The 23,773-nt window shown below is 45.6% G+C and overlaps 1 protein-coding gene across 2 annotated transcripts; it reads right to left on the reverse strand.

Annotated features, from left to right (window-relative positions):
• Positions 1 to 744: 744 nt before the first annotated feature.
• myo18b (myosin XVIIIB) lies at positions 745 to 22,877 on the reverse strand. Of its 2 annotated transcripts, XM_087790928.1 has the most exons (45): positions 22,797 to 22,877; positions 21,888 to 22,079; positions 21,627 to 21,773; positions 21,160 to 21,401; positions 20,504 to 20,672; positions 20,383 to 20,446; positions 20,203 to 20,315; positions 19,979 to 20,146; positions 19,684 to 19,894; positions 19,454 to 19,596; positions 19,291 to 19,391; positions 19,094 to 19,157; positions 18,895 to 19,039; positions 18,660 to 18,824; positions 18,302 to 18,392; positions 17,940 to 18,132; positions 17,795 to 17,875; positions 17,609 to 17,729; positions 17,400 to 17,547; positions 15,690 to 15,873; positions 15,469 to 15,619; positions 15,305 to 15,414; positions 14,897 to 14,962; positions 14,701 to 14,829; positions 14,488 to 14,631; positions 14,325 to 14,414; positions 13,276 to 13,395; positions 13,093 to 13,198; positions 11,426 to 11,550; positions 11,209 to 11,363; positions 10,955 to 11,078; positions 10,611 to 10,811; positions 10,432 to 10,542; positions 10,268 to 10,372; positions 10,029 to 10,190; positions 8,922 to 9,035; positions 8,744 to 8,860; positions 5,677 to 5,760; positions 5,483 to 5,620; positions 5,235 to 5,420; positions 3,432 to 3,565; positions 3,306 to 3,347; positions 2,154 to 2,321; positions 1,149 to 2,084; positions 745 to 870 (listed from the first exon to the last, which is right to left on the reverse strand). In XM_087790928.1, exons 2-44 carry the CDS (start codon positions 21,924 to 21,926, stop codon positions 1,154 to 1,156), a joined length of 6,402 nt encoding a protein of 2,133 aa, XP_087647054.1. In that variant the 5' UTR covers positions 21,927 to 22,079; positions 22,797 to 22,877; the 3' UTR covers positions 745 to 870; positions 1,149 to 1,153. The 2 variants fall into 2 exon arrangements, with proteins under 2 accessions (XP_087647054.1, XP_087647055.1); XM_087790929.1 differs by lacking the exon at positions 3,306 to 3,347.
• Between the last annotated feature and the right edge of the window lie 896 nt (positions 22,878 to 23,773).

Raw genomic sequence — 23,773 nt, forward strand, 5'->3', positions numbered from 1 at the left:
CACACTCCTAAAAACAGTCACACACACATATTAACACACACACATGCCTAAAAACAGTCACACACACATATTAACACACACACACACTCCTAAAAACAGTCACACACACACACACACACACACACACACACACACATACACACACACAGCCTCTTAAACACAGTCACGGTCACACAAACACATAAAGCCACGGCCTCACACACACACCGTCACACACTTAAACACAATCACTTTTAAACACCCCATCACAAACACATACACAAAAAGACACTTTTAAACACACTTACATATTAACACACATACACTCTTTTAAACACAGTCACACACACACATAAAAACACTCAAACACACTCACATATTAAAACTTTCATATGGAGGTACATTTGTTTCTTTATGATTATATCAGAAAAATCTAATAAAAAAAAAGATTTAATTGAAGTTATCTTTTTGTGTCAGGATAATATTATGAGTTGGACATTTGTGTCTTACTTATTCAATCCCAAGTCCTTTTTTTAATCAAAGTGAAGTTATGAAATATATATATTTTTTATATATATATATATATTTAAATTGTATTTTGGATTGAATAATAAAGAAACAAATCTACCTCCATACTTTCAAAATGTATAATCGAGTTGACTCGACACAAATTGACGCATCCAATGTAAACGTTGTACATTTGAAAAATGCTGAAGAATAAAAACTGTCAAGCGATGATACTTCTTGTACAAACGAGAACAAAACTTAAAATACAAAGAGTGCTTTTATTTTGAAATTGAAGTTGGACGATCTCTGTGGTTGTGATGTTACTTTGAAACTTCCTTTCGTCATCATGTCGTTTCTTTGGGTGACGATAGCGACACCCAGAGGCTGAAAGAGAGAAGGACAGGAGAGAAAAAACAAATTGATTTCAGAAGTATGTAAATTACTCTTTATTTAATATACAATATTATGAATTTCATATTTCCAAGCTACCCAGGTTAAGAGGCAAGGACACCCTGGAGAGCTGTCCAGTTCATCACACACATGTTATGGACTCTATATAGTGACGTAGGAGGTAGAGCGCGTGGAATATGATCTAATAATGAACCAGGTGTTTTGTTTGTCCCAGCTAGCCAGGGCGCTGTCTGTGTGTTGGTTTCACGCACCTGACTCAGTCCAGCTCCTTCTTCAGGTATCTCTTCATGACCGACGTCACGTCTCCTCCCTCGCTTCCCTCCGCCTCCAGCCTCTCACCCCTCGGCCTTCCACTCGCTCGCCTGGACCCGCTGAGCTCAGAACTTCTTCCGGACCCGCTCGAACTGGAGGACTCCGTTTCCGAGCCCCTGCGGCTGCGCGTGGACGGGGGCAGCTCTCCGAAGTGCACGCTCAGCGCCCGCCGGCCTCCTCGCACGGAGCCGGCCAGGCTGCTGGTGGACTGGGCGCGTCGGATGGCCGGGAGGATGTCCGACGCCGCGTCGTCCCGACCCGAGTCTGAGGTGAGACGGCGGTTCTGGAACACCATGGGTTCGGATCCCAGAGCGCCTTCGCCGGCGTCCTCCGACGCCAGGCTGCCCAGGAGGCACCGCCTCGGCGCCAGAGGGGAGCGTTGGAAGGAAGTACGCCGGTTTTCCTCAAGGTCCTCCTCCGGGATGGTCAGCGACGGTGGTTGATGGCGGCCGGCGTGCGGCGAGGTCATCGCAGAAAGACGGGGGAGCGACGGCAGGGAGGTCAGGGAGTCGCTGGAGCTGAAACGAGGGAGTCGGGCGGCGGCGGACATCGACGAATCATCGGAGATGGACCGAGAGCTCGTGGCGCGGGGCAGCAGTGGAGAGCTGGGTTTCAGGATACTAGGGCCCGGTCGCGGCTCCTGCAGGTCGTCCGGGCCTAAAGACAGCGCCGACGCTCGCCGCCTGATCGCTGACGCGCCGGTGGTCTGGTAGACAGGAAGTGAGACGGCACTGTTGGCGTCGTCTCCGGCGTCCGCGCCCGCTCTCCGCTTACGAAGACCGTCCAGGAGCTCCGACAAGGCGGACGAGGACGGAGCCCGAGCTGGACCCTTGGTGCCGCTTTCAGAACTGTCGTCTCCTGGATCCACACAAGAACTTTCGGACGAGGAGTGAACACAAATGTAAGTCAAACATCAAAACACTTGCGTGCACGAGTGCTTTTACCGAAAGCTGTAGTTGCTAATGGTGTCAGTCACTGACTGGCGCCCCTCGTGGCCACTGATGGTACTGTCGCTGAAGCGTGAACTGGCGCGAGAGCCTCCTCTGGGTACTCCCAGCCACTTGCGGATCCCGTCGCCAACATCCTCGCCGCCGACGCTAGAGGCCGAGTCGCTGCAGACACACGAAGACTCAGTGACGCCGACACGAGCCGTTAGCACGACTAGCATGCACGAGCTAGCAGCAGGTACTCTGATGAATTCTGGTCACGTGACCATCAGAAGTCATTAGTGCATCGCATGTCACATGATGCTACACACCAAGCGCCGGTCACACTCGCGCACTAATCCAGCCTGCTGTAATCTACCGAGAGGTAATCTTAGCAAATCTTGATTTAATTGTTATAATCTCAGTTTGGTTTGCATATATTTCAACATAATCTTACAATAATCTCCTCACATAAGGTTCATCTTTATATTATACATTTGAAATAACTTCAGATATCAGTATAATCTCCGTAATTAAGACTTGTTTTATCTCTAAATCTAAAAAATACGTGAATTTCACACAGAATGTACCATAAATAAACAATAATTTATAGCAAATACATCTACTTTCAAATTTATAATGTAGAAAGAGCATTGCTTTGTGAGTGACACTCCCATAATCTAGAATAATCTGTTTTTTTTATTTTAGTAGTATGTAGTATTGATAATCTTGGTGATTAAGTCGGAACTCTCCTCATAGTTACTTTTCCCATCATGCCTCAGTTATTTCCACATTAACAATATCATATCAATATTACATCAGTATTTCCGTAATCTTCAATAATCCCACACTTCATCTCAGATGTCGACAAACTCACAGGAAAATTTGGTAATCTTTGATAATCTCTTTTTCTCATTCGCCACTTAAGTAATGCTAAGCATACATGCTATTACATAATCTCAGAGTAAAACACATCATCACCTTCTGTGTAATCTCACCCAAAACTCCATTTTTAATCTGGTTTAGTTGGATTATTTTCATGTATGATTTTTTTTGGTTTTGATGTGAAGTTCAAGGACCCAACCAGTTGATGCGTTCAGGTTCTCTTGTACAGCCATAAGCCATAAAGACAACACACAGACACACATACACACTCTCTCAGATTCTTACAGGTCTCTCCTCCGAGTTAAAGACTCGACTGCGGTCTGAACGCTGGATTAAGAAGAGCGATGACATGTTAAACAGCCGTCAGGTGACCTTATCTAAGGGGGGGCGCGAGTGAACAAGGTCAGCTACCTCTCGCCGTCGCTCTCGTCGCTCGACTCCACCTCCTCCAGGGCCGCCTGCAGATCCACGATGCGGCGGATCGACGTCTCTAGATCGGCTTGTAATGTCTGTCGGACGGCGGAGAGTTCCTCCACCTGCATCTCCTGAGGAGCAGAAGAAACGGCAGCAGGTCAAGAGGCCCGACCGTGAACCGTGTACCTGTTGTAGACCAGAGCAGGTGGACGACTCACAAAACACACACAGACGCACAAACGTCAGACACGGTCAAAGCCATCTGTGGCCCTCAGTCGGCCATCCAGAGGTGTTTGTGGCAGATTTGTGGAGAAGAGATCTCCAGATTCAAGGAAAGTTCACAAAGTTGTGTGACTAATGTGACACCGAGTGTGGTTAACAAACATGTGCACGGTTTACTACTGTCATCTGGTACATAACTAGTGTTTTTTAAATAAATATATATAGATACTGTATACATGAGGCAGAACGACGGACTAACACACTCACCCTGTCAGAGTCACTGTGGTGAAGATACACACACACACTAACACACTGCAGATATGGGTGCAGCTGTTGTCATAGTGACACAATTGTGTGTGTGTTTGTGCGTGCGTGTGTGTGTGTGTGTGCATGCCTGCGTGTAGGTGTGTGTGTAGGTGTGTCTTTAACCTTGAAGAGACAACGAGGATTAATCAGTGTGCGGAGATGAGCCTAATGGAAAAGTGTGTGTTGCTGTGTGTGTATCTGGGAGTGTGTATGTATAGTTATTCAGTGGACATGGAGGTAAGAAAAGGTGTGAGACAAGTGTGAGGTAAGACAGATGTGAGGTAAGACAAGTGGGAGGTAGGAAGAATCCAAGGTGAGACAAGTGTAAGGTAAGACAGCTGTGTGGTAAGACATATTTGAGGTGAGACATATGTAAGGTGAGACAGGTATGAGGTAAGACAGATGTGGGGTGAGACAGTTGTGAGGCAAGGTCTTACACCCGACGTTTTTGAGGTGAGATAATAGTAAAGTGTGACAGGTGTAAAACAGGTATAAGACAGGTAAGACAGTTGTAAGACAGTTGTAAGACATGTGTAAGACATGTGTAAGACGGGTATAGGACAAGTGTAAGACAGGTGTAGGACATGTGTAAGACAGGTAATACAGGTGTAAGACAGGTGTAAGACATGTGTAAGACAGGTAAGACAGGTGTAAGACAGGTGTAAAACATGTGTTAGACATGTGTGAGACAGGTGTAAGACATGTGTGAAAGAGGTGTAAGACAGGTGTGAGACATGTTAGACATGTGTTAGACATGTTAGACAGATGTAAGACAGGTAAGACAGGTGTAGGACAAGTGTAGGACAGGTAGGACAGGTGTAAGACAGGTAAGACATGTATAAGACATGTATAAGACAGGTGTAAGACATGTGTAAGACAGGTGTAAGACATGTGTGAGACATGTGTGAGACATGTGTAAGACAGGTGTAAGACATGTGTGAGACATGTGTAAGACATGTATAAGACATGTGTAAGACATGTGTAAGACATGTGTAAGACAGGTGTAAGACAGGTGTAAGACCTGTGTGAGACATGTGTAAGACATGTATAAGACAGGTGTGAGACATGTGTGAGACATGTGTAAGACATGTATAAGACATGTGTAAGACATGTGTAAGACATGTGTAAGACAGGTGTAAGACAGGTGTAAGACCTGTGTGAGACATGTGTAAGACATGTATAAGACAGGTGTGAGACATGTGTAAGACAGGTGTAAGACATGTGTAAGACAAGTGTAAGACATGTCAGACAGGTGTGAGACAGGTGAGTCACCAGGTCCATGCGTCTCCGGCTGCTGTCCTGCTCCCTCTGGCTCAGCTCCTCCATCTCCAGACGGACGTCCTGCAGCCTCTGCTGGTAGTAGCGAGCGTTCTCTCTCTCCCTGGCCTCGGACTGGGCGCTCTGCTCAAGCTCCTCCCCCAGACGCACCACACTGTCGCGCAGACGCAGCACCAGCACCTGAGACACACACCTGTCAGTCTGACCTCCTGACCCCTCGTCGTCGTCCTGTGCCTGCTGACCTCAAACCTCTTGACCTGTCCTCTCTGGAACTCCAGCTTGTTCTCCAGGTCGCACACTCGCGCCTCCTGCTTGCTGACGATGCTGCGCCCCACGGTGGACGACTCCAGGAACTGCAGCCTGGACACGCACTGTTGCAGCTGCAGGGACCACAGGTGAGTCTCCAGCGGGACCAGAACCTGAGCTTCTTGCTCACCTCCTCCTGGAGAACGTGCCTCTGCTTCTGCGCCTCCTCCAGCTCCGCCTGCAGCTCCCGGATCTGAGTGATGTCACTGGACGACTTTGACAGAGGAGAGAAGATTCAAAACATTATGACCGCCCCCCCCTCCTCCTTCTGGTCTGCAGTGGTCAGTGGACGTGTAAACAAGCTAATGTAGCTTCAATGCTAACAAGTGAGAAGAACCGTCAGAACATTGAGTCACAGCAGAAAGTCACACCAGTGAGTCGCAACAAAAACAGTCACATCACAGTGAGTCACAACAGTGAGTCATTTTATTTGTGACACAAAAGTGAGTCAACGAAAAGGCTGAATATATTGAGTCACAATAGTGAGTCACAAAAAAAGATTCACTACAGTGAGTCACAAAAACAAAAATTAAAATATTTAGTCAAAATAGTGCATCACCAAAAAGGGTCACAGCAGTGAGTCATTAAATCAAAGACACAACAGTGAGTCATAATAGTCAATCTAATGAGTCACAATAAAAGGAGCCATAACGTTGAGTTAAATATTGAGTCATTTAATAAGCGACAACAGTCAAAAGAGAGAATCTGCTGGAAAGAGTCAAAGTGCAGTGAGTCACAAAAAAGACTCACTACAGTGAGGTACAAAGAAATTGAATATATTGAGTCAAAACAGTACATCACTAAAAAAGAATCAAAACAGTGAGTCACATCATGAGGAGTTGTAACACTGAGTTACTGCAAAAAGAGTCACAGCCGTGAGTCATGGAATAAAAGACACAGTGAGTCACACTAGTGAGTCACAATAAAAAGACCCACAAGACTGAGTTAAACCAGAGACTCATTAAATAAGCGACAACAGTCAAACAAGGGAGTCTGTTAGAAAAAGTCATAGTGCAGTGAGTCACAAAAAAGACTCACTATAGTGAGTCACAAAAAAATAGAATATTTTGAGTCAAAACAGTGAGTCACCAAAAAAGAATCAAAACAGTGAGTCACCAAAATAGAATCAAAACAGTGAGTCTCCAAAATAGAATCAAAACAGTGAGTCTCCAAAATAGAATCAACACGGTGAGTCACCAAAGTAGAATCAAAACAGTGAGTCTCCAAAGTAGAATCAAAACAGTGAGTCTCCAAAGTAGAATCAAAACAGTGAGTCTCCAAAATAGAATCAAAACAGTGAGTCTCCAAAGTAGAATCAAAACAGTGAGTCTCCAAAATAGAATCAAAACAGTGAGTCTCCAAAGTAGAATCAAAACAGTGAGTCTCCAAAATAGAATCAAAACAGTGAGTCTCCAAAATAGAATCAAAACAGTGAGTCTCCAAAATAGAATCAACACAGTGAGTCACCAAAGTAGAATCAAAACAGTGAGTCTCCAAAGTAGAATCAAAACAGTGAGTCACCAAAATAGAATCAAAACAGTGAGTCTCCAAAATAGAATCAAAACAGTGAGTCTCCAAAGTAGAATCAAAACAGTGAGTCTCCAAAGTAGAATCCAAACAGTGAGTCACCAAAATAGAATCAAAACAGTGAGTCTCCAAAATAGAATCAAAACAGTGAGTCTCCAAAGTAGAATCAAAACAGTGAGTCACCAAAATAGAATCAAAACAGTGAGTCTCCAAAGTAGAATCAAAACAGTGAGTCTCAAAAATAGAATCAAAACAGTGAGTCTCCAAAGTAGAATCAAAACAGTGAGTCACCAAAATAGAATCAAAACAGTGAGTCTCCAAAGTAGAATCAAAACAGTGAGTCTCAAAAATAGAATCAAAACAGTGAGTCTCCAAAGTAGAATCAAAACAGTGAGTCACCAAAATAGAATCAAAACAGTGAGTCTCCAAAGTAGAATCAAAACAGTGAGTCTCCAAAGTAGAATCAAAACAGTGAGTCTCCAAAATAGAATCAAAACAGTGAGTCTCAAAAATAGAATCAAAACAGTGAGTCTCAAAAATAGAATCAAAACAGTGAGTCTCAAAAATAGAATCAAAACAGTGAGTCTCCAAAGTAGAATCAAAACAGTGAGTCACCAAAATAGAATCAAAACAGTGAGTCTCAAAAATAGAATCAAAACAGTGAGTCTCAAAAATAGAATCAAAAGGGTGAGTCACCAAAATAGAATCAAAACAGTGAGTCTCCAAAGTAGAATCAAAACAGTGAGTCTCAAAAATAGAATCAAAACAGTGAGTCTCCAAAATAGAATCAAAACAGTGAGTCTCCAAAATAGAATCAAAACAGTGAGTCTCCAAAATAGAATCAAAACAGTGAGTCTCCAAAGTAGAATCAAAACAGTGAGTCTCCAAAATAGAATCAAAACAGTGAGTCTCCAAAGTAGAATCAAAACAGTGAGTCTCAAAAAAAGAATCAAAACAGTGAGTCTCCAAAGTAGAATCAAAACAGTGAGTCTCACAAATAGAATCAAAACAGTGAGTCTCCAAAATAGAATCAAAACAGTGAGTCTCAAAAATAGAATCAAAACAGTGAGTCTCCAAAGTAGAATCAAAACAGTGAGTCACCAAAATAGAATCAAAACAGTGAGTCTCAAAAATAGAATCAAAACAGTGAGTCTCAAAAATAGAATCAAAAGGGTGAGTCACCAAAATAGAATCAAAACAGTGAGTCTCCAAAGTAGAATCAAAACAGTGAGTCTCAAAAATAGAATCAAAACAGTGAGTCTCCAAAATAGAATCAAAACAGTGAGTCTCCAAAATAGAATCAAAACAGTGAGTCTCCAAAATAGAATCAAAACAGTGAGTCTCCAAAGTAGAATCAAAACAGTGAGTCTCCAAAATAGAATCAAAACAGTGAGTCTCCAAAGTAGAATCAAAACAGTGAGTCTCAAAAAAAGAATCAAAACAGTGAGTCTCCAAAGTAGAATCAAAACAGTGAGTCTCACAAATAGAATCAAAACAGTGAGTCTCAAAAATAGAATCAAAACAGTGAGTCTCCAAAGTAGAATCAAAACAGTGAGTCTCCAAAGTAGAATCAAAACAGTGAGTCTCAGCAGAGTGAGTCAAAGCAGAGAGTCATCAAACAAGAGACACAACAGTGAGTCACACGAGTCACAGCAGGAAGAGTCACTGACCTGCGCGATCAGGGCCTTGTGTTTCTTCATCAGCTCGTTCAGGTCCTCCTGGTCCTCCTCCAGCCTCTTCAGCAGGTCCATCTTCTCGTGCTGCAGCATCAGGAGCTGCTCGTCCACCTGCAGGACGCCGTCCACGCGTCAGACGTGCATGTGACTCCCGCGCCAGAGTGGGACTCACCACACTATTCTGCCTGCAGACGTTCTCCAGCTCCACCTGCGTCTCCTCCAGAGCCTGAGACAGCGTCGTCTGAACGTTCTCCGCCTCCTGTCGCCGCAGCTCGCTGTCCTCCAGCTGCAGGAGACACGTCATGTCACTCGAGGTCGAAGGTCGTGTCGTGGTGGACAAGATTTCGTTTTGTCGAGTCAAGACACATGGATATTGTAGGGTTGAATTTAAAAGTTCAAAAGTTTGTGAACATTCACTTTTTACTGCATTTAATTGTTTTTAATCCTTGAATACGATCATTTCTATATAGAAAGTTAGTTTTTATTGATTCATTCAATTTATTATTTTGTTTATAAGACGTTTTATGTATTCCTTTTTAAATCATTCAATTTGATTCATTTTTATACTTTCAATACTTTTATACCTTTACATTTTATATTGAATTTAAAAGGGTAAAAATGAAAAAATATCGAATTATCAACTCATTTTGTAATTATATGAATTAGAATATCTGAATATCTAGAATGTCTGTGTAAAAATATTAATTCAATTGAATTATTAAAAATAACAAATTCAACCTTTAATATAAAAACTATTGAATGAATTTATTTTAAAAAATAAGAAAAGATGTTTCAAATGTTCAAAACAATATATATTTCTTTATAAAAATATTTTTTTAAGCATTTATTTTTTAATAAAAATTGAAACAAATGTATTAATTAAATAAAAAGGAAAAACCATTCGATTTTAAAGATTTGATTTGAAAATATTAGATTTTTTAAATTAAATGATTAAAAATAACAAATTCAACCTTCAATATAAAATGTATTGAATTAAGTCATTTAAAAAATAAGAAAATACATTTCAAATGTATTAGAATGTAAAATAAATGTGTTTTTTTAAGCATTTATTTTTTAATAATAATTTTAAAAAGGTATTTATTAAATAAAAAGGAAAAAACACCTTTTAAATAAAGAAATTATTAAATTCAAATATTTTTAAGAACCAAACAAAATTTCAATGTCAAAGATGTCGTTTAAACTGTTAAACTGTGCAACATTCTGACTTCCACACGATGATGCTGTCGTGTCCAGAGAAGGTTCTGCTGGTTCCTCTCACCTGGCAGTGAAGTCTCTCCAGCTGGTCTCTGCTGTTGGGCGGCAGGTTCTGACTCTCGCTGTCCACCGTGGACAGCAGCAGCTGAGCGTCGGCCAGGAGGGCGTGAGTTCTCTTCAGGTCTCGTCTCAGCTTCTTCTCCACGTCGAAGTCTCGGTGTCCCACCTGGACCGGAAAACACCGCCCCCCTGGTCAGAGACCCTGACCCTTGACCCTTGTCTCGGACCCCTGACTCGGCTCACCTGGTCGCACAGAGTGGCGATCAGTCCCTCCAGGTCGTGCTTCTCGTGGATCACCATCTGCTTCTCCTCGTACTCCTGCTCCAGCTGCATCTCCAGCTGCCTCAGCTGCACACACACCCCCCCGGGTCAGACCAGAACCACCCAGACCCGGCCGCTTAACTCACCCGTCTCTGAGAGGACTTGTGCACGTCCTCCAGCTCCTCCTCTTTGTCCTCCAGCTCCTTCTGGTGGATCTGCTTCATCCTCTGCATCTCCATCTCGAACCTCATGTGGACCTGAACGGGTCAGCGGGACAGGAAGTGAGAAGAGTTCGTCCGTGGAGCAGGACGGGCTTCCGGGTCACCTGCTGCTGCTGCTGGATCCTGGCGCTCAGATCCAGGATCTCCTCGGCGCGCTGGGACGCCTCGTCCTCGCACCTGCGCAGCTGCTTCTTCAGGTCCGGCAGAGACTCGGCAGCCAGGTCCACAGGAAGACTGAGGTCCCGGATCTGGAAGCACAGTTCGTCCTTCTGCTTGTGGACCCGGGACACCTCCGACTGACTCTCCTGACGGTCACCACAGGAGAACATATCGAGTCACGGCACTGAGTCGCCAAACGATTCACAACATGAAGAGTCATAACATTGAGGCGCCCTCTAGTGGAAGACACGCATCTGAGTCACTGAGGAACCAGGCGGTCCAGACTCACCTGGAGGTTTATGCGAAGTGAGTAGATCTCTGCTCCCAGAGCAGCGTTCTCCTGCAGAGTCTTGTCCTTCTGCTCGCGCTCGTTCTCCGCCTCCTCCAGAGCCTGAGTCAGCTCGCTGTCGAACCTGAGTCAGAGTCAGAGCCAGAGCCGGAGTCAGAGTCAGGAGAAGCTAGTGACGAGTCTTTTTTATCAAGTTTTATATCAGCAGAACATTAGTGATTGACAGCCGACTCCACAGACACGTCAGGACCAACCGTCTCTGTTTGCGGTCCACGTCGTACATCCTGCTCTGCAGCGAGTCGGCGAGGACTCTGGCGTCCTGCAGGTCAGAGGTCACGCGGCGACAGTGTCTCCTGAGCTCGTTCACGCTCTTCTTGGACTGATCCAGCTGAGACTGCAGCGTCGCCACCTACACACAGACGCACAAGTCAACACGACCCTTGTGACCTCTGGTCTCCATGGCGACCTGACCTTGGTATCCAGCTCTCTCCTCGTCTCCTTCTCCAACTCCAGCTTCTCCTCCGTCTGCTTCAGTCGTTTCCTCACGAACTCCACCTCCGTCTGACATACTTCCAGCTGCATCGCCAGCTCGCCGTCTGCAGGTCAGAGGTCAGGACACTTGGTTACTTCTCTGTTAATGAACCCTGACCACCTGGGGGCGCTTTAAGTCCTGACAACTTCAGCTGACGTGAAGGTTACTCATCCTAACACAAAAGTTACTCCTCCTAACACAAAAGTTACTCCTCCTATTGTGAAAGTTACTCATCCTTACATGACACTTACTCCTCCTAACATGAAGGTTACTCCTCCTAAGGTGAAAGTTACTCCTCCTAAGGTGAAAGTTACTCCTCCTAACACAAAAGTTACTCCTCCTAAGGTGGAAGTTACTCCTCCTTACATGACACTTACTCCTCCTAACATGAAGGTTACTCCTCCTAAGGTGAAAGTTACTCCTCCTTACATGACACTTACTCCTCCTAACATGAAAGTTACTCCTCCTAAGGTGGAAGTTACTCCTCCTTACATGACACTTACTCCTCCTAACATGAAAGTTACTCCTCCTAAGGTGGAAGTTACTCCTCCTAAGGTGAAAGTTACTCCTCCTAACACAAAAGTTACTCCTCCTAAGGTGGAAGTTACTCCTCCTAAGGTGAAAGTTACTCCTCCTAACACAAAAGTTACTCCTCCTAACATGAAGGTTACTCCTCCTAAGGTGGAAGTTACTCCTCCTAAGGTGAAAGTTACTCCTCCTAACACAAAAGTTACTCCTCCTAACATGAAAGTTACTTCTCCTAAGGTGGAAGTTACTCCTCCTAAGTTGAGAGTAACTCCTCCTAACGTGAAAGTTACTCCTCCTAACATGAAAGTTACTCCTCCTATCGTGAGGGTTACATCTCCTAACGTAAAAGTTACTCCTCCTAACGGGAAAGTTACTCCTCCTAACGTGAAAGTTACTCCTATTAACATGAAACTTACTCCTCCTAATGTGAAAGTTACTCCTCCTTACATGAAAGGTCCTCTTATTAACATGAAGGTTACTCATCCTTACGTGAAAATTACTCCTAAGATGACAATTACTCATCCTAACATGAAAGTTACTCCTAACGTGAAAATTACTCATCCTAACATGAAAGTTACTCCTAACGTGAAAATGAATCATCCTAACATTAAAATTACTCCTAAGATGAAAATGACTCACCCCAACGTGAGTTAAAATCTTTTTTTTTTCTTTAAAAAAAAAACAAAAAAACAGATTTTTACTCCCACACAAATATTTGGATCCTGATTTAGCTCTACGGAAATCTCAGAGGATCACTGGGCTCATGGCTGCATTTAAGAGACATAAGTAACTCTATTGTCTTCACTGGCAGTATGTTGCCATGGCAACTGTTGACACGACAACAGAAGATTAGGATGACTCACAAGTGTTTAAGTTCAACATCAGACTGGAAGTCAATCGTTACCTGTAATCGACTCGGTGCCCCCTGGTGGTTTCCTTCTAGTGTCGAACCCGATCTTCACGTTTCAAGCAAAAAAAAACGACGTTCAAACACGTCAAATGTCCAAACTGTCGCCTACGATGACGTCTGAATCCAGAACTTCTTGGCCCCCTGACTTCCTCACCGTGAGCGACGTACCTGTACCTGCTGCTCGCCGACTCTCTGCGCTCACAACTTTCAGCTTCTCTTCCTCCAGCTGCTTCTCCAGCGTTTCCATGGCGACCTTGCTCTGTTCCAAACGAGTCTGAAGAAAAACCCAGTCCAGTCATGATAAGTGGACGTCGGAGATAGAGAGAGAGAAAGACCCGGAACCCTGTTCACCTGCAGCTCCTTGTTCTCCCGACTGAGGCGCAGGCGTTCAGCTCGCTCCACGTCCAGCGCCTGACCTACTGCGTCGCCACGGAAACGCTCGTCGCTGAGCTCCGAAGTCACAGCTGTAACCTGCAGATGTGTGTGTGTCAGTGTTCGAGTTAGTATTTGTGTTCTTTATGAGTTGTGTAGGCATTCATACTTGATTACAGTTACTGCAACTGTGTGTGCAACTATGATAATCTGTTGTGTTTCACTTGCTTAAGTGCTTCCGTTTGTGTTCCACGTTGTGCGTCCATTTTTGTGTTTTAGGACTGTTGATGTATGTATGATACACCATGATAGGGAGTGTGGATATATCTGTGTGAAGGTAAGCTTGTGTACTTGTGTATGAATATTATGTATAAATAAATGTATACATGTATAAATAAATGTATAAATACGTAACAAAATGTATACATGTATAATACATGATAGATATATCAGTCTAAGGCAGTGATTGGTTACAGCCTTGGATCAACTACCACTGCCTTGAGAGCATCACACGTTCATCACGTGTTCATTTTAGCTTCACGGCTAACTTTGGATAATCCTGGGAAGGTGGACCGTGTCTATGCTATTGCTAATAATTTATGATCTGATATAGATGTGAAATAGACAAGATCACAGTCCAGTGTGTAATGTATTTAGTTGTGCTGCGTTTATGTTTTGAAGTGAGTTTTGCGTCCAGTTAACTGCATCGTTCTAGTGATCAGAGAACCTGAGTTATTCATTTTCTTCACAGATGGGTGAGCAAGTCAACAATTTCTTAAATACTCAGGTGTCAACTATGTGAGAATATAGAGAATTGTAACTGTGGTTTGAAGTGTTAAGTTCAGAGTTTATGGAGGTCCGTGAAGGCATCGCGAGTCTTGGTTCATTAAAAAATGAAAATGTGTGTACATGTGTGTGAGAGTGTGCTTGTGTGAGATTGTGTGTGTGTGTGAGAGTGGATGTGTGTGTGTGAGTCGTGTGGCTATATGCATGTTTGTGCATGTGTGTGTGTGTGTGTGTGTGTGTACCTTAGTGTCCCGCTCGTCTGCGATCTGTCTCAGTTCATTTCGTTCTTTTTCAGATTTGTCAAGTCGACGTCTCAGAGCTGATATTTCATCCTGATGACATCATGGATGACATCATCAACCACCCTCATTCTCTGTCTTGTCTGTGTGTGTGTGTGTGTGTTACCTCTTTGGATTTGAGTCTCTGGTTGTCCATGTTGACGTCCAGCAGTGGTCGTACTCGACAGAAGAGTTTCCACCAGCTCCAACTGGACACCTGTCGGAGGGTCCTCAGGTTCTGCTGAAGACACCTGACGGCCATTTGTTGAACCTGCACACACACACACACACATACATGAACAACTGAAGGTTCCACTGGTGATGTTTTCTCTGGACTCACCTTCAGCCGCCGGTACTTCTGCCGGGCCAGGTGACCCAGACAGCAGGCCTGCAGGTGAAGCAGCCAGCCGGTCACCTGCTGGTCTCGCTGCTGCTCCAGGTACCCGAGAACTCCTCTTTTCATGAAGACCTGCAAGGACACCAATTGTCAATCCCAAAGTCCAGTCCAGACCAGATCAGAGACCAGGACCACTTACCCTGCTGCACCCCATCATGATGCTGCGCTTGTCCAGGTCCAAGTCCACCAGGAGCTCCTCCACTGCCTGCAGGGAAGGAGAGGAAGAGGAAGATGATAAAAATGAAGAAATGATGAGGAAAATGAGGCTACAGATATGGAAGATGATGATGAAGATGAGGAAGAAGACAATGCAAATGACTATGAAGATGTTGAGGATAAGGTTGAAAAAGAGGACGAAGATGAGGAGAAATATGATGAAGATGAGGAAATGAAGGAGTAAAAAAGGTGATGAAGATGATGATGAAGATTTGGAGAAAATTGAGTAAGAGGTGGTTTCAGATGAGGACATTTAGGAATGAATAAGAAGGATGATGAAAATGTGCTAAAGAGGAAGATGATGAAAGAGGAAGATCAGAAGGACACGGACCTTCCTCTCGTCGTGGTTGACAAACATGGAGGAGTATCTCTTCATCACAGGAGGCGACAGAGCCTGGAAGTGACACCTGAAGTCGCTCAGGCTCATGTGATCCGGAAAACCTGCCACAGAGAAGAGTCAGCATAGGTCTAAAACTCATCGGACCAAGACCAGACCTGTGCGGTACAGCTGCAGCGCCGACAGGATCTGAGTGGAATGGAGTTGGACTCGCAGTGCCGGAGCGTCGAACCCGCCGGCGTCCATCTTGGTACCGACACACTGCACGAACACGGGCCGAGCCCTGCGGACCAGATTGACCAGAGCGTCCTGCAGATCGGTTCAGAGGCTTGTTTAAAACAATCTTTCAAGTCTCCACCACCTCATGTTCCTCACTCACCGCCTGCAGCTTCACAGAGATGCACTGAGAGTGTCGTCGGACCGCTGCCAGCCCGCTGCTGAAGGTCTTCCTGATGGTTCCGCTGCGCTGCAGAGAGCGCTGGCTGCGCCCCTCCAGACCCCCCAAACCTCGACACAGAGGTGGCAGTGAGGCACTCACTGAGAACATGGACTTTACCGCCGGGCTGTAGGGGCAGGAGAGAATGCAGGAGGTGAACACGGTACGACTGGTGCTACAGTGACAACATGGACCTTCTCCCAACTCTCATCAAAGCCTATGCTCCTCCCTGTCAACTCTCCCTGGTTCAGTGCCACCTACTCTCAAATCTGCTGCCATTACACCAATCCTCAAACTTGGCTCAGACCCCAACCATTTTTATAACCTCCAATGATTTTCAACCTTTCCAGCAATAATGTGAAACCCCACCTCTCCTGACATGTTTCAAATGTTGACTCTTCCTCTCCAATATGCAGTAAGTCCTTCATCATGACCATGTTTTGAACTTATTACTTTATAATGTTCTCCCCCGTCTGAAATCTTGACAAACGAGAGGTTACGAGAGCGGAGTCCATTATGACGTAATAATGGCTTCCCTCCTCTTCCAGCCAGCTGTAATTGCGCCCTGCCTTGTTTCTACAACGAGTCCCTTGGAGGTGGAGACTTCCAAGATTGATGATGCATTGTGACAAACTTCAGTGCTTGACAATCTAATAACAGCAAAGTGGGTGTTGGTTATTGTAAACAAGATTTAATCTCCAGAAAAATGGTGTTTTCAGTGGGCGGGGCTTGAGATAAATTTCCAATGTTTTTTCAGTTGAAAAGAGTTTTGTACAAACAGACACATACTGTTGAAAGAATAGAGTCCAACATCAACTCAGAAGTTTAATTCTATTTCATCAGACTCTTCAGAGACACCCTACTTCATCAGATTAGATCATATCCCTCTGGTTGTTCCAAATTAATGTAGTTAAAAAAAATGTACTCCCAGCCATCTCCCATCATTTTTTCTAAATCCGTCCTCACAAAAGCCAACAGTGTCTCCGTCACCATCAACAACTTCTCCATCTCCCCTTCCCCCAGATGAAAAACTTACCTACCTACCTAACTACCTTCCTACCTTCCACCATACCAGCCTTTCCCTGCCCTTTCCCATCCCCACATCAATAAAATATTCAGCACACATCCATCTTCACAACATTAGTCGTCTTAGTCCTTCCCTCAGCCCCCCCCAGTACCTATACCCTGATCAACTCCAGCTTCCATAACTGCCAATCTCTTATCTCTGCTATCCCCCTCAAATAACCCTCTAAACTTCCACTGGTCCAAAATGCTGCTGCTCAGATAATCACTAGGACCCACTCTATCATTCACATCTCCAATGTTCTCCAACAACTTCACTGGCTCCCGGTCACTCAAAGTATCAACTGTACAATTTTCTTCTTGACTTTGGAAGTACTCAACAGCTTGCACAACCCCATTTCTGAATGATCTCATCCAAATAGAGGGCCAGGGCCTTCAGCCGCTCTGCTTCCCACCTTTGGAACTCCCTTCCACCAGACATTCGTAACATAGACACACGGACCGATGTTTTGTAGTATTCTGTTTAAAATTGTTTTAACAAAATGGTTTCCTTCAGTGCTGTGAAAGGCGACTTCAATAAAAATGTATTATTATCACTATTATAAGTGGACCTGCCGGTCATGAACTCACATGTTGGAGTTCTGCAGCAGAGAGATGGCGTTCAGGGCCGACTGGTTGATCTGAATGAAACCAAACCATCCGGTCATATCGTAGCGAACTGGGTCGGATCCAGTCAGGTGGTTGATCTCGCACTGGAGCGGCTGCTCACACTGACGGACTGGAGACACGGGTCAGAGTCAGGACCTGGGCCAGAGCTGTATCATATTCACCAGACTTACCGGCGTCACTGTAGTATTGACATACTCTCTCCAGGGCGACGTTCTCGCTGGAAGTCGTTGTTAGCATCTCCTCGTCCAGGACCCACAGCAGACCTCGGGGGTCTCCATCTACTGCCCGGACCTGAGACAGAATCCCAGAGAGTCAACCCAGGTGTTGAACCAGCAACCTGTGGAATAACAGCAGACCTGTGGGGGGGGCTGGTCGATGGCTGAGACTATGTCAGCTGGACCCTCGTCTGGACCCTGGAAGTCTACGGGGATGTTCTCCTGCAAAACATACAGATTTGTTGTGTGTTTGTGTGTCGTTTTGCATCCGTCTCAATTTGTGTACCTGTGCATACAAGTCCAGGATATGTGTGAAGGTGTGTGTGTGTTGGTGCTCCATCAGCCTTTCCTGCAGGTAGTTGTGACACAACTCGGACCAGTTGGCTCCTCGATCTCCTGCCGTGTGTCTTGGGTTCCTCAGACCAGGTGAGTCAACGACAGTCACTGAGGCTAGCGCCAACTGCTGGCTGCTGAGTGACCTGCAGGCACAGCATAGATGTCAGTGAATGTGCTTTGGGTTTTTCTGTATCCTTGTGTGTATGTGTTGGTGTTTGTGTGTGTGAATGTGTGTCTTTGTTGACTTTGTTTCTGCATTTCCCTGTGTGTGTGTGTGCATGTGTGTTTATATGTGAGTGTGTGTGCGTTCACCTGTTGATAATTGAAACGATGGCAATGAAGAGTTCCTCATAGAGTCCGGCAGCTGTTCCCTCAACACACTGAGCTGCCGACAGTCTTGGACCTGCAGAGACCACATGAGCAGAGTTTTCATCTGAAGAATACAGTCGGAACCTACACCTCTTCAAAATTCCACTTTTGAGATTGAGGGAACAAGCAGGTGGCCATTTTGTTTTCAAATTTAAGATGCCAGTTCGCTACGATGCTGGTCCGTCTGAACACAACAGGAAGAGACACCTATGGTGGAGGACTCTGGACCATGTTTAGAAGACAGGAATATGATCCTACTTCCTCTGGATTATGTTATAATATGTTATACATGACCTCTGACCTTCCTCTACGTCAGTGCCCCGCTCTCTGCTGCCCCCGGTGGCTCGCTGCAATATGTGGCGGAGATGGTGCTTGAAGACGGCGGTGTGAAGCTCGTCACCCTCACAGCCCAGGACGCTGCTCGCTGCCTGAGCGCTCTCGAAGTTCACAAACTGTCTTCGGCCAACTGTCAGCAGAAGTTCAGAAGTTGGATTGACAGGTGAAACATGGTGTCTCCATGACAAGAGCAGGCTTACCTTTACAGGCTCCGGCTACGCCCAGGTGGAAGATCGCTGCCAGGACATGCCAGATGGCTCGCTGCTCACCTGGGCTGAAGCCCAGTGTGTCCATGGCTACCAACAGCTTGTTGAAGCCTACAGAAGCTCTTTGCTTCTCCTCCACCTAAAAAACAAACATTAGACCTCTGACCTTCAAAGACCTGCAGGTGAGACTCACCTTTGTTGGCGCAGTCATTCCAAATGAGTTAGACTCTGGAAGTTGGTGAAGCTGGAGCTCCGACCTGGTGCAGTCACACACAGGAGATGATGGGAAGGAGAGAAGAGAGAGAAGGATGAAGACAAGCAGGGGAAAGAAAGATGGAGAAGACAAGGAAGCAAATGAAGAGGAGGATGAAGGGGGGGGTGGTTTTGTACCTGAGCTCAGAGCTAAGCCCTGCCAGCATTTGTGAGAAAACCAGAAAGCTGCTCTCTCCTGAAGTCTTCTGACAAACCCTCCACTTGTCTAACATCATTGTCTGCAGGAAGAGATAGGATGAACATGAACAAAAGGGCCATCAACCAGACATCAGACGCTCACCTGTAGGTGGCCACCGGAAGCTTGACCCGCGTGGTTGAAGTCCAGAGAGAAGATCATGGCAAATCGAGACGACGCATCGCTGGTTGGGGAGCTGACACAGCCAAAGGAGCGAAGGACGGTGAACATGGCAAGGACACGGTCAACTGTGAAGAAACAGAGTCGCAGGTCAAGAAGTCAAGAACATTCCTGAAGGAAAGGGGGTCAGTCTGAACCCACCCCATCTTACTCACCAGTGACATTGCCCCCAGTGGTGCCAGCGAGCTTCAGCAACTCGTGTGTGAAGGCTTGACATGTAGTGGTCTTGCCAGTACCACTGCGTCCTACCGCGCAGAAGCTGTGGTCTCTCCTAGTCCCAACCATTGATACGTAGACCCGCTTGACCAGTGCGGCTAACTCAGGTGGGGCGTTCCAGACCGACTCCCCTCGCCGGGACTTTGGTGTCTGAGAGCAGAGAAACATAGTGACTCTTGACTGTGAGGGACAGAAAGCTGAGTAGATAAAGGTCATGACCTTTAAGGCGCTCACCTTGTTGTTCGTCTGGATCGGAGGCCAAAGGTTGACTAGGTTGGGGCCAGCTCTGGTTAGTGACAGACCAGCTCTGGCACGGGAGATCAGTGTGTGCAGGACACCACACTCATTGACGCTTTGGAGCTGACTGAGGTCGTCACAGAGATCCAGCTCTGAGGGGTTACACTGAGGAAGACAGTTAGTCAGGACCGGATCTGCTCCTGGGTCATCACAGAACCCACCTTCTGGATATCGTGTTGCGTCACGTCATGCAGTGACCCATCAGTCTGCAGTCGGACTCTCACATGGCCGTCTGGGAGTTCTGGCGTTCCTTCATCAGGCTTTAGCTGAGTCGCTGAGCAGAGCCAGTACCTTTCATCAGACAAGTCCACGAGACCAGATAGATGAAAAGTGCAACTTACCAAGACAGAAACCATCTTTGTGGACAAACCAAACGGTTCCAGCTTCATACCAGATGTCCTTCACCTGAGCAAGAAATACATGAACCAACTTCAAAAGAACTAATCCTGGTGAACGTCAAACCTCTGGTCTGTGGTCCTCTGTAATGGCTGTCTCGGCCTGCCGCCCCTCTGGTTCCTGGCGCTTCTCCTGCTCCTCCATCTGTCCACCATTCACCATCTTGTGGAAACTCTCCTGTGACTTTTGGACCTCCTCCATCTTCTTCTGAACCTTCTCAACATCCAACTGTTGCCTGGCATAATTGCAAGGAAAAAAGAGTCAGTGTGGGGTTAGGCCTTGTTGTTCTTGCCTAGTCCTTGTCTTGTCTAGTCCCCTTTCTGCAGTCTCTGTGGACCATAACTCTGACCAGTCGTCTGAGTGCACTCAATTGGGAATAGACCATGCGGCTCCTCCTCTGGTTTAATATGTGCTCCTAAGACCAGACACCTTGTGTACAGTACCAAAAAGACACTATTGACTTAGAAGAAGTAATTGGTTCTTGTCCAGACTTTTTGGGCGTGTGCCTTGTGGTCACTATGTTTGCTTCTTGGCTGGACTTAAGTCTGTGCCCACTAGTTCAGGATTCACCTGTGGGCGTATTACGGGACATCCCACCCAAATATCCCCCTACCAAAGATCAGCCATCCCTCCTGACAAACCAACCCTCCTAATGATAATCCAGAACTTGTTCACAGACACGGTGGGAGGGGGCATTAGACTTCTGCTTTAATTTTTCTTACCTCGCTTTCTCTTTCTGCTTCTGTGATTCTGGGGTAACCTCCTGTCGGGTGTCCGGCCTGCTTCCAGGATTGGACATGTTCCCTTGAACCGGGGAGACAATGTGCCTCTGGGAAGTCCGATCCAAGAGGCGACTTTGTTTAAGCAACTGTTCGGCTCGCAGGGCCATCTCTGCTTCCAGGATTGGGGGTGTTTGGTCCGGGAGCAGGAACTGCTGCACCAGCTCCCCGCTCAGTTTACTGGGCTGTTGAAGAACAATGGCACAAGGCTAAGATAAGGTATTCTTTATTAATCTATGATCGGCTAAACTAGGGTATGTAAGTGTTTGCTAGCCTTTACTAGACTATGCTAGGCTACACTAGGCTAATGTAGGCTAGACTATGTTACACCAGGCATGTTACGCTACACTTTTCATGCTATACCAGGCTTCATTAAATTACGCTAGGCTGTGTCAAACCAACACTCATACCTGTTTTTCCACCTTGACTTCTGGTTCCTTCTGTTTGGTCACTTTCTCCGAGTCTCGCACCAGTTGCTTCAGGAATCCTTCTGGAACTACCGAGAGTGGTGGAGGTGGTGCCACGTCAGGGGAGACCACCGTCTTTTCCTCCTTGATCTGCACAAGCAACAAGAAAACCATGGATGACAGAAAACAACGCTCGCTAACGTCAGCGTGTTCACAGGATCAAAAAGGTCACATGTTCACGGAAAACATGCCGACTGGATGAACCTTATTCTCCCAAAGCTTTAGGCGGGAGGACAGTGCCATGGTGCCACGGGACAAATGCAAGAGGGGTCACAGGCGGTAAGTGGAGCAACGTCGGTGGCACAGGTGTTCTCAGGTGTTCAGGCAGTGTCACAGACAGGTGTGATCTCACGGCAGAGGGAGGTGGTGAGGGGTCGGGGGAGTTAAGGGACCGTCCTAACACAGGGAGAGAAGAAGTTACCAGATGTTAAACTTCAACTTCAACAACTTTTCACCGATGATCAAGTCCGGTCTAGTCATGGATGTTCATAACATTATGACCACATGGAGCAATATTCTGCCAGCTGTGTGTTCCTGGTACAGAAATTAATTGGTGCTTTGGTGGACCCGGGTCAGCACCGACATTCCAGACGTACGAAATTTTGAAATCCACTGGGAAAAGACGGGAAAATAAAACCAACTACAAACGCCCTCTGCTGGTTAACTGAGGGTCAGTTCGTCGTCACATACACGTAGTGTTGTGTTGTTCTGCCTGTTAGACAACAAAAAATGACATTTGTGTTGAACAACTCTATCTCAACTATCTAAACAGTAACAGTAGCGCCCTCTAGTGGAAAAGCTTTTAAAATTAACGACAAACTTCAACGTCCGAACTGTCGCGTCACAAATTCAATTCGTTGTGTGACGTGTGTGTGAAGGCGCTCCAACGTGTTGCGTGTGTGTGTAAGTGTTTGTGTGTGTATGAACATGTTATGTTAATAAGTGTGACTGTGTGTGTGTGTTTGAGTGTGTTATTGTGGGTCAGAGTGTTCATTACTCAGTTATAGTAAAATCGAATTAATACTCAGTGACACGAGTACGAACGCTCGTCTGAAGATGAAGGTTTGACTCCGACAACAACAACAACAAACAAACAAACAAACATTTTCTCACCTTCGACGACGATAAAAAGTCCAGAATTTTTGTTTCCAGGTTCCCGAAGCGTCGACTGTCTCACACTCACACACACACACACACTGCCCCGAAATAGTCGTGACAAGAACAGGCCTGATGAGCTATAAATATCAGGAGGAGGGGAGTGTGTGTGTGTCTTGGGGGGGGGTTCAGGGGCGCAAACCACAACAAATTAACAAGTGTTTGGCTTTGGTTTTCAAAGTGTGTTGCTTGTGTGTCTGTGTTTGTGTGTGTGCTTCAAGGGATGTGAAAAATACGAACAAAACAGACTGAATGTGTGTAAGAGAGTGTGTGTGTGTGTGTGTCCCAGCAAACCACATTGACTCTCCTCTATCAGCTGTCCAGCTTGATTGACAGCTGCAGCTGAGAGGAGGAGTCAACTTCTGTGGTGGGAGGGGGACCTTCATCATCATCGTCATCTTCATCGCCATCAAAGCTGTAAACAGAAGGTGAGACAAACTTAATTTCTGCTTCGCTGAATCATCAACTTGTTGCACGAGTGCGTCAACTTGTGTTTTTAATATCAGGAGAATGTAACACACACACACACACACGTGTGTTTTTTATTGTGTCAAGTTCACCTGGTTTATTTCATCAGTGACACTGAGTTGACAAACGCATGATTTTAACTTTTTAAGTATTTTCACAATGATCCGTTCTCACGTCAACTATGTTTAGACTTTTACGCTTAAGCTTCATAAATGTTCTTCCCTCGATTTCATGTGTTCAGAGAGTTTTATTTAGTAAATTATCATCTTTAATTTGTGTGTACTTTTTATCGATGATACAAGTTAAACTTTTGAACCTTGACCTTGAAAATGACCTTAAGCTCCGCCCACTGAAAACACTGTTCTGAAGATGAAATCTTGTAACCACGCCCACTCTGCTGTGATTGGTCAGACGTCAATGTTTGTCCTTGTGCGTCATCAACCCCGGAAGTCTCCACCTCCAAGGGA

The sequence above is a fragment of the Callionymus lyra genome, chromosome 5 (assembly GCF_982586985.1).
Source record: "Callionymus lyra chromosome 5, fCalLyr1.hap1.1, whole genome shotgun sequence".
Taxonomy (NCBI): Eukaryota; Metazoa; Chordata; class Actinopteri; order Syngnathiformes; family Callionymidae; genus Callionymus; species Callionymus lyra.

Excerpts from the sequence above, each read along its gene's own strand:
- myo18b (XM_087790928.1), bottom strand. The coding sequence starts at position 21,926 with ATGGCACTGTCCTCCCGCCTAAAGCTTTGGGAGAATAAG. Across the intron at positions 11,364-11,425 it reads GGAGAGAGCTGGATACCAAG|GTGGCGACGCTGCAGTCTCA; the intron begins GTCAGGTCGCCA and ends GTCTGTGTGTAG. Across the intron at positions 10,812-10,954 it reads CACTTCGCATAAACCTCCAG|GAGAGTCAGTCGGAGGTGTC; the intron begins GTGAGTCTGGAC and ends GGTGACCGTCAG.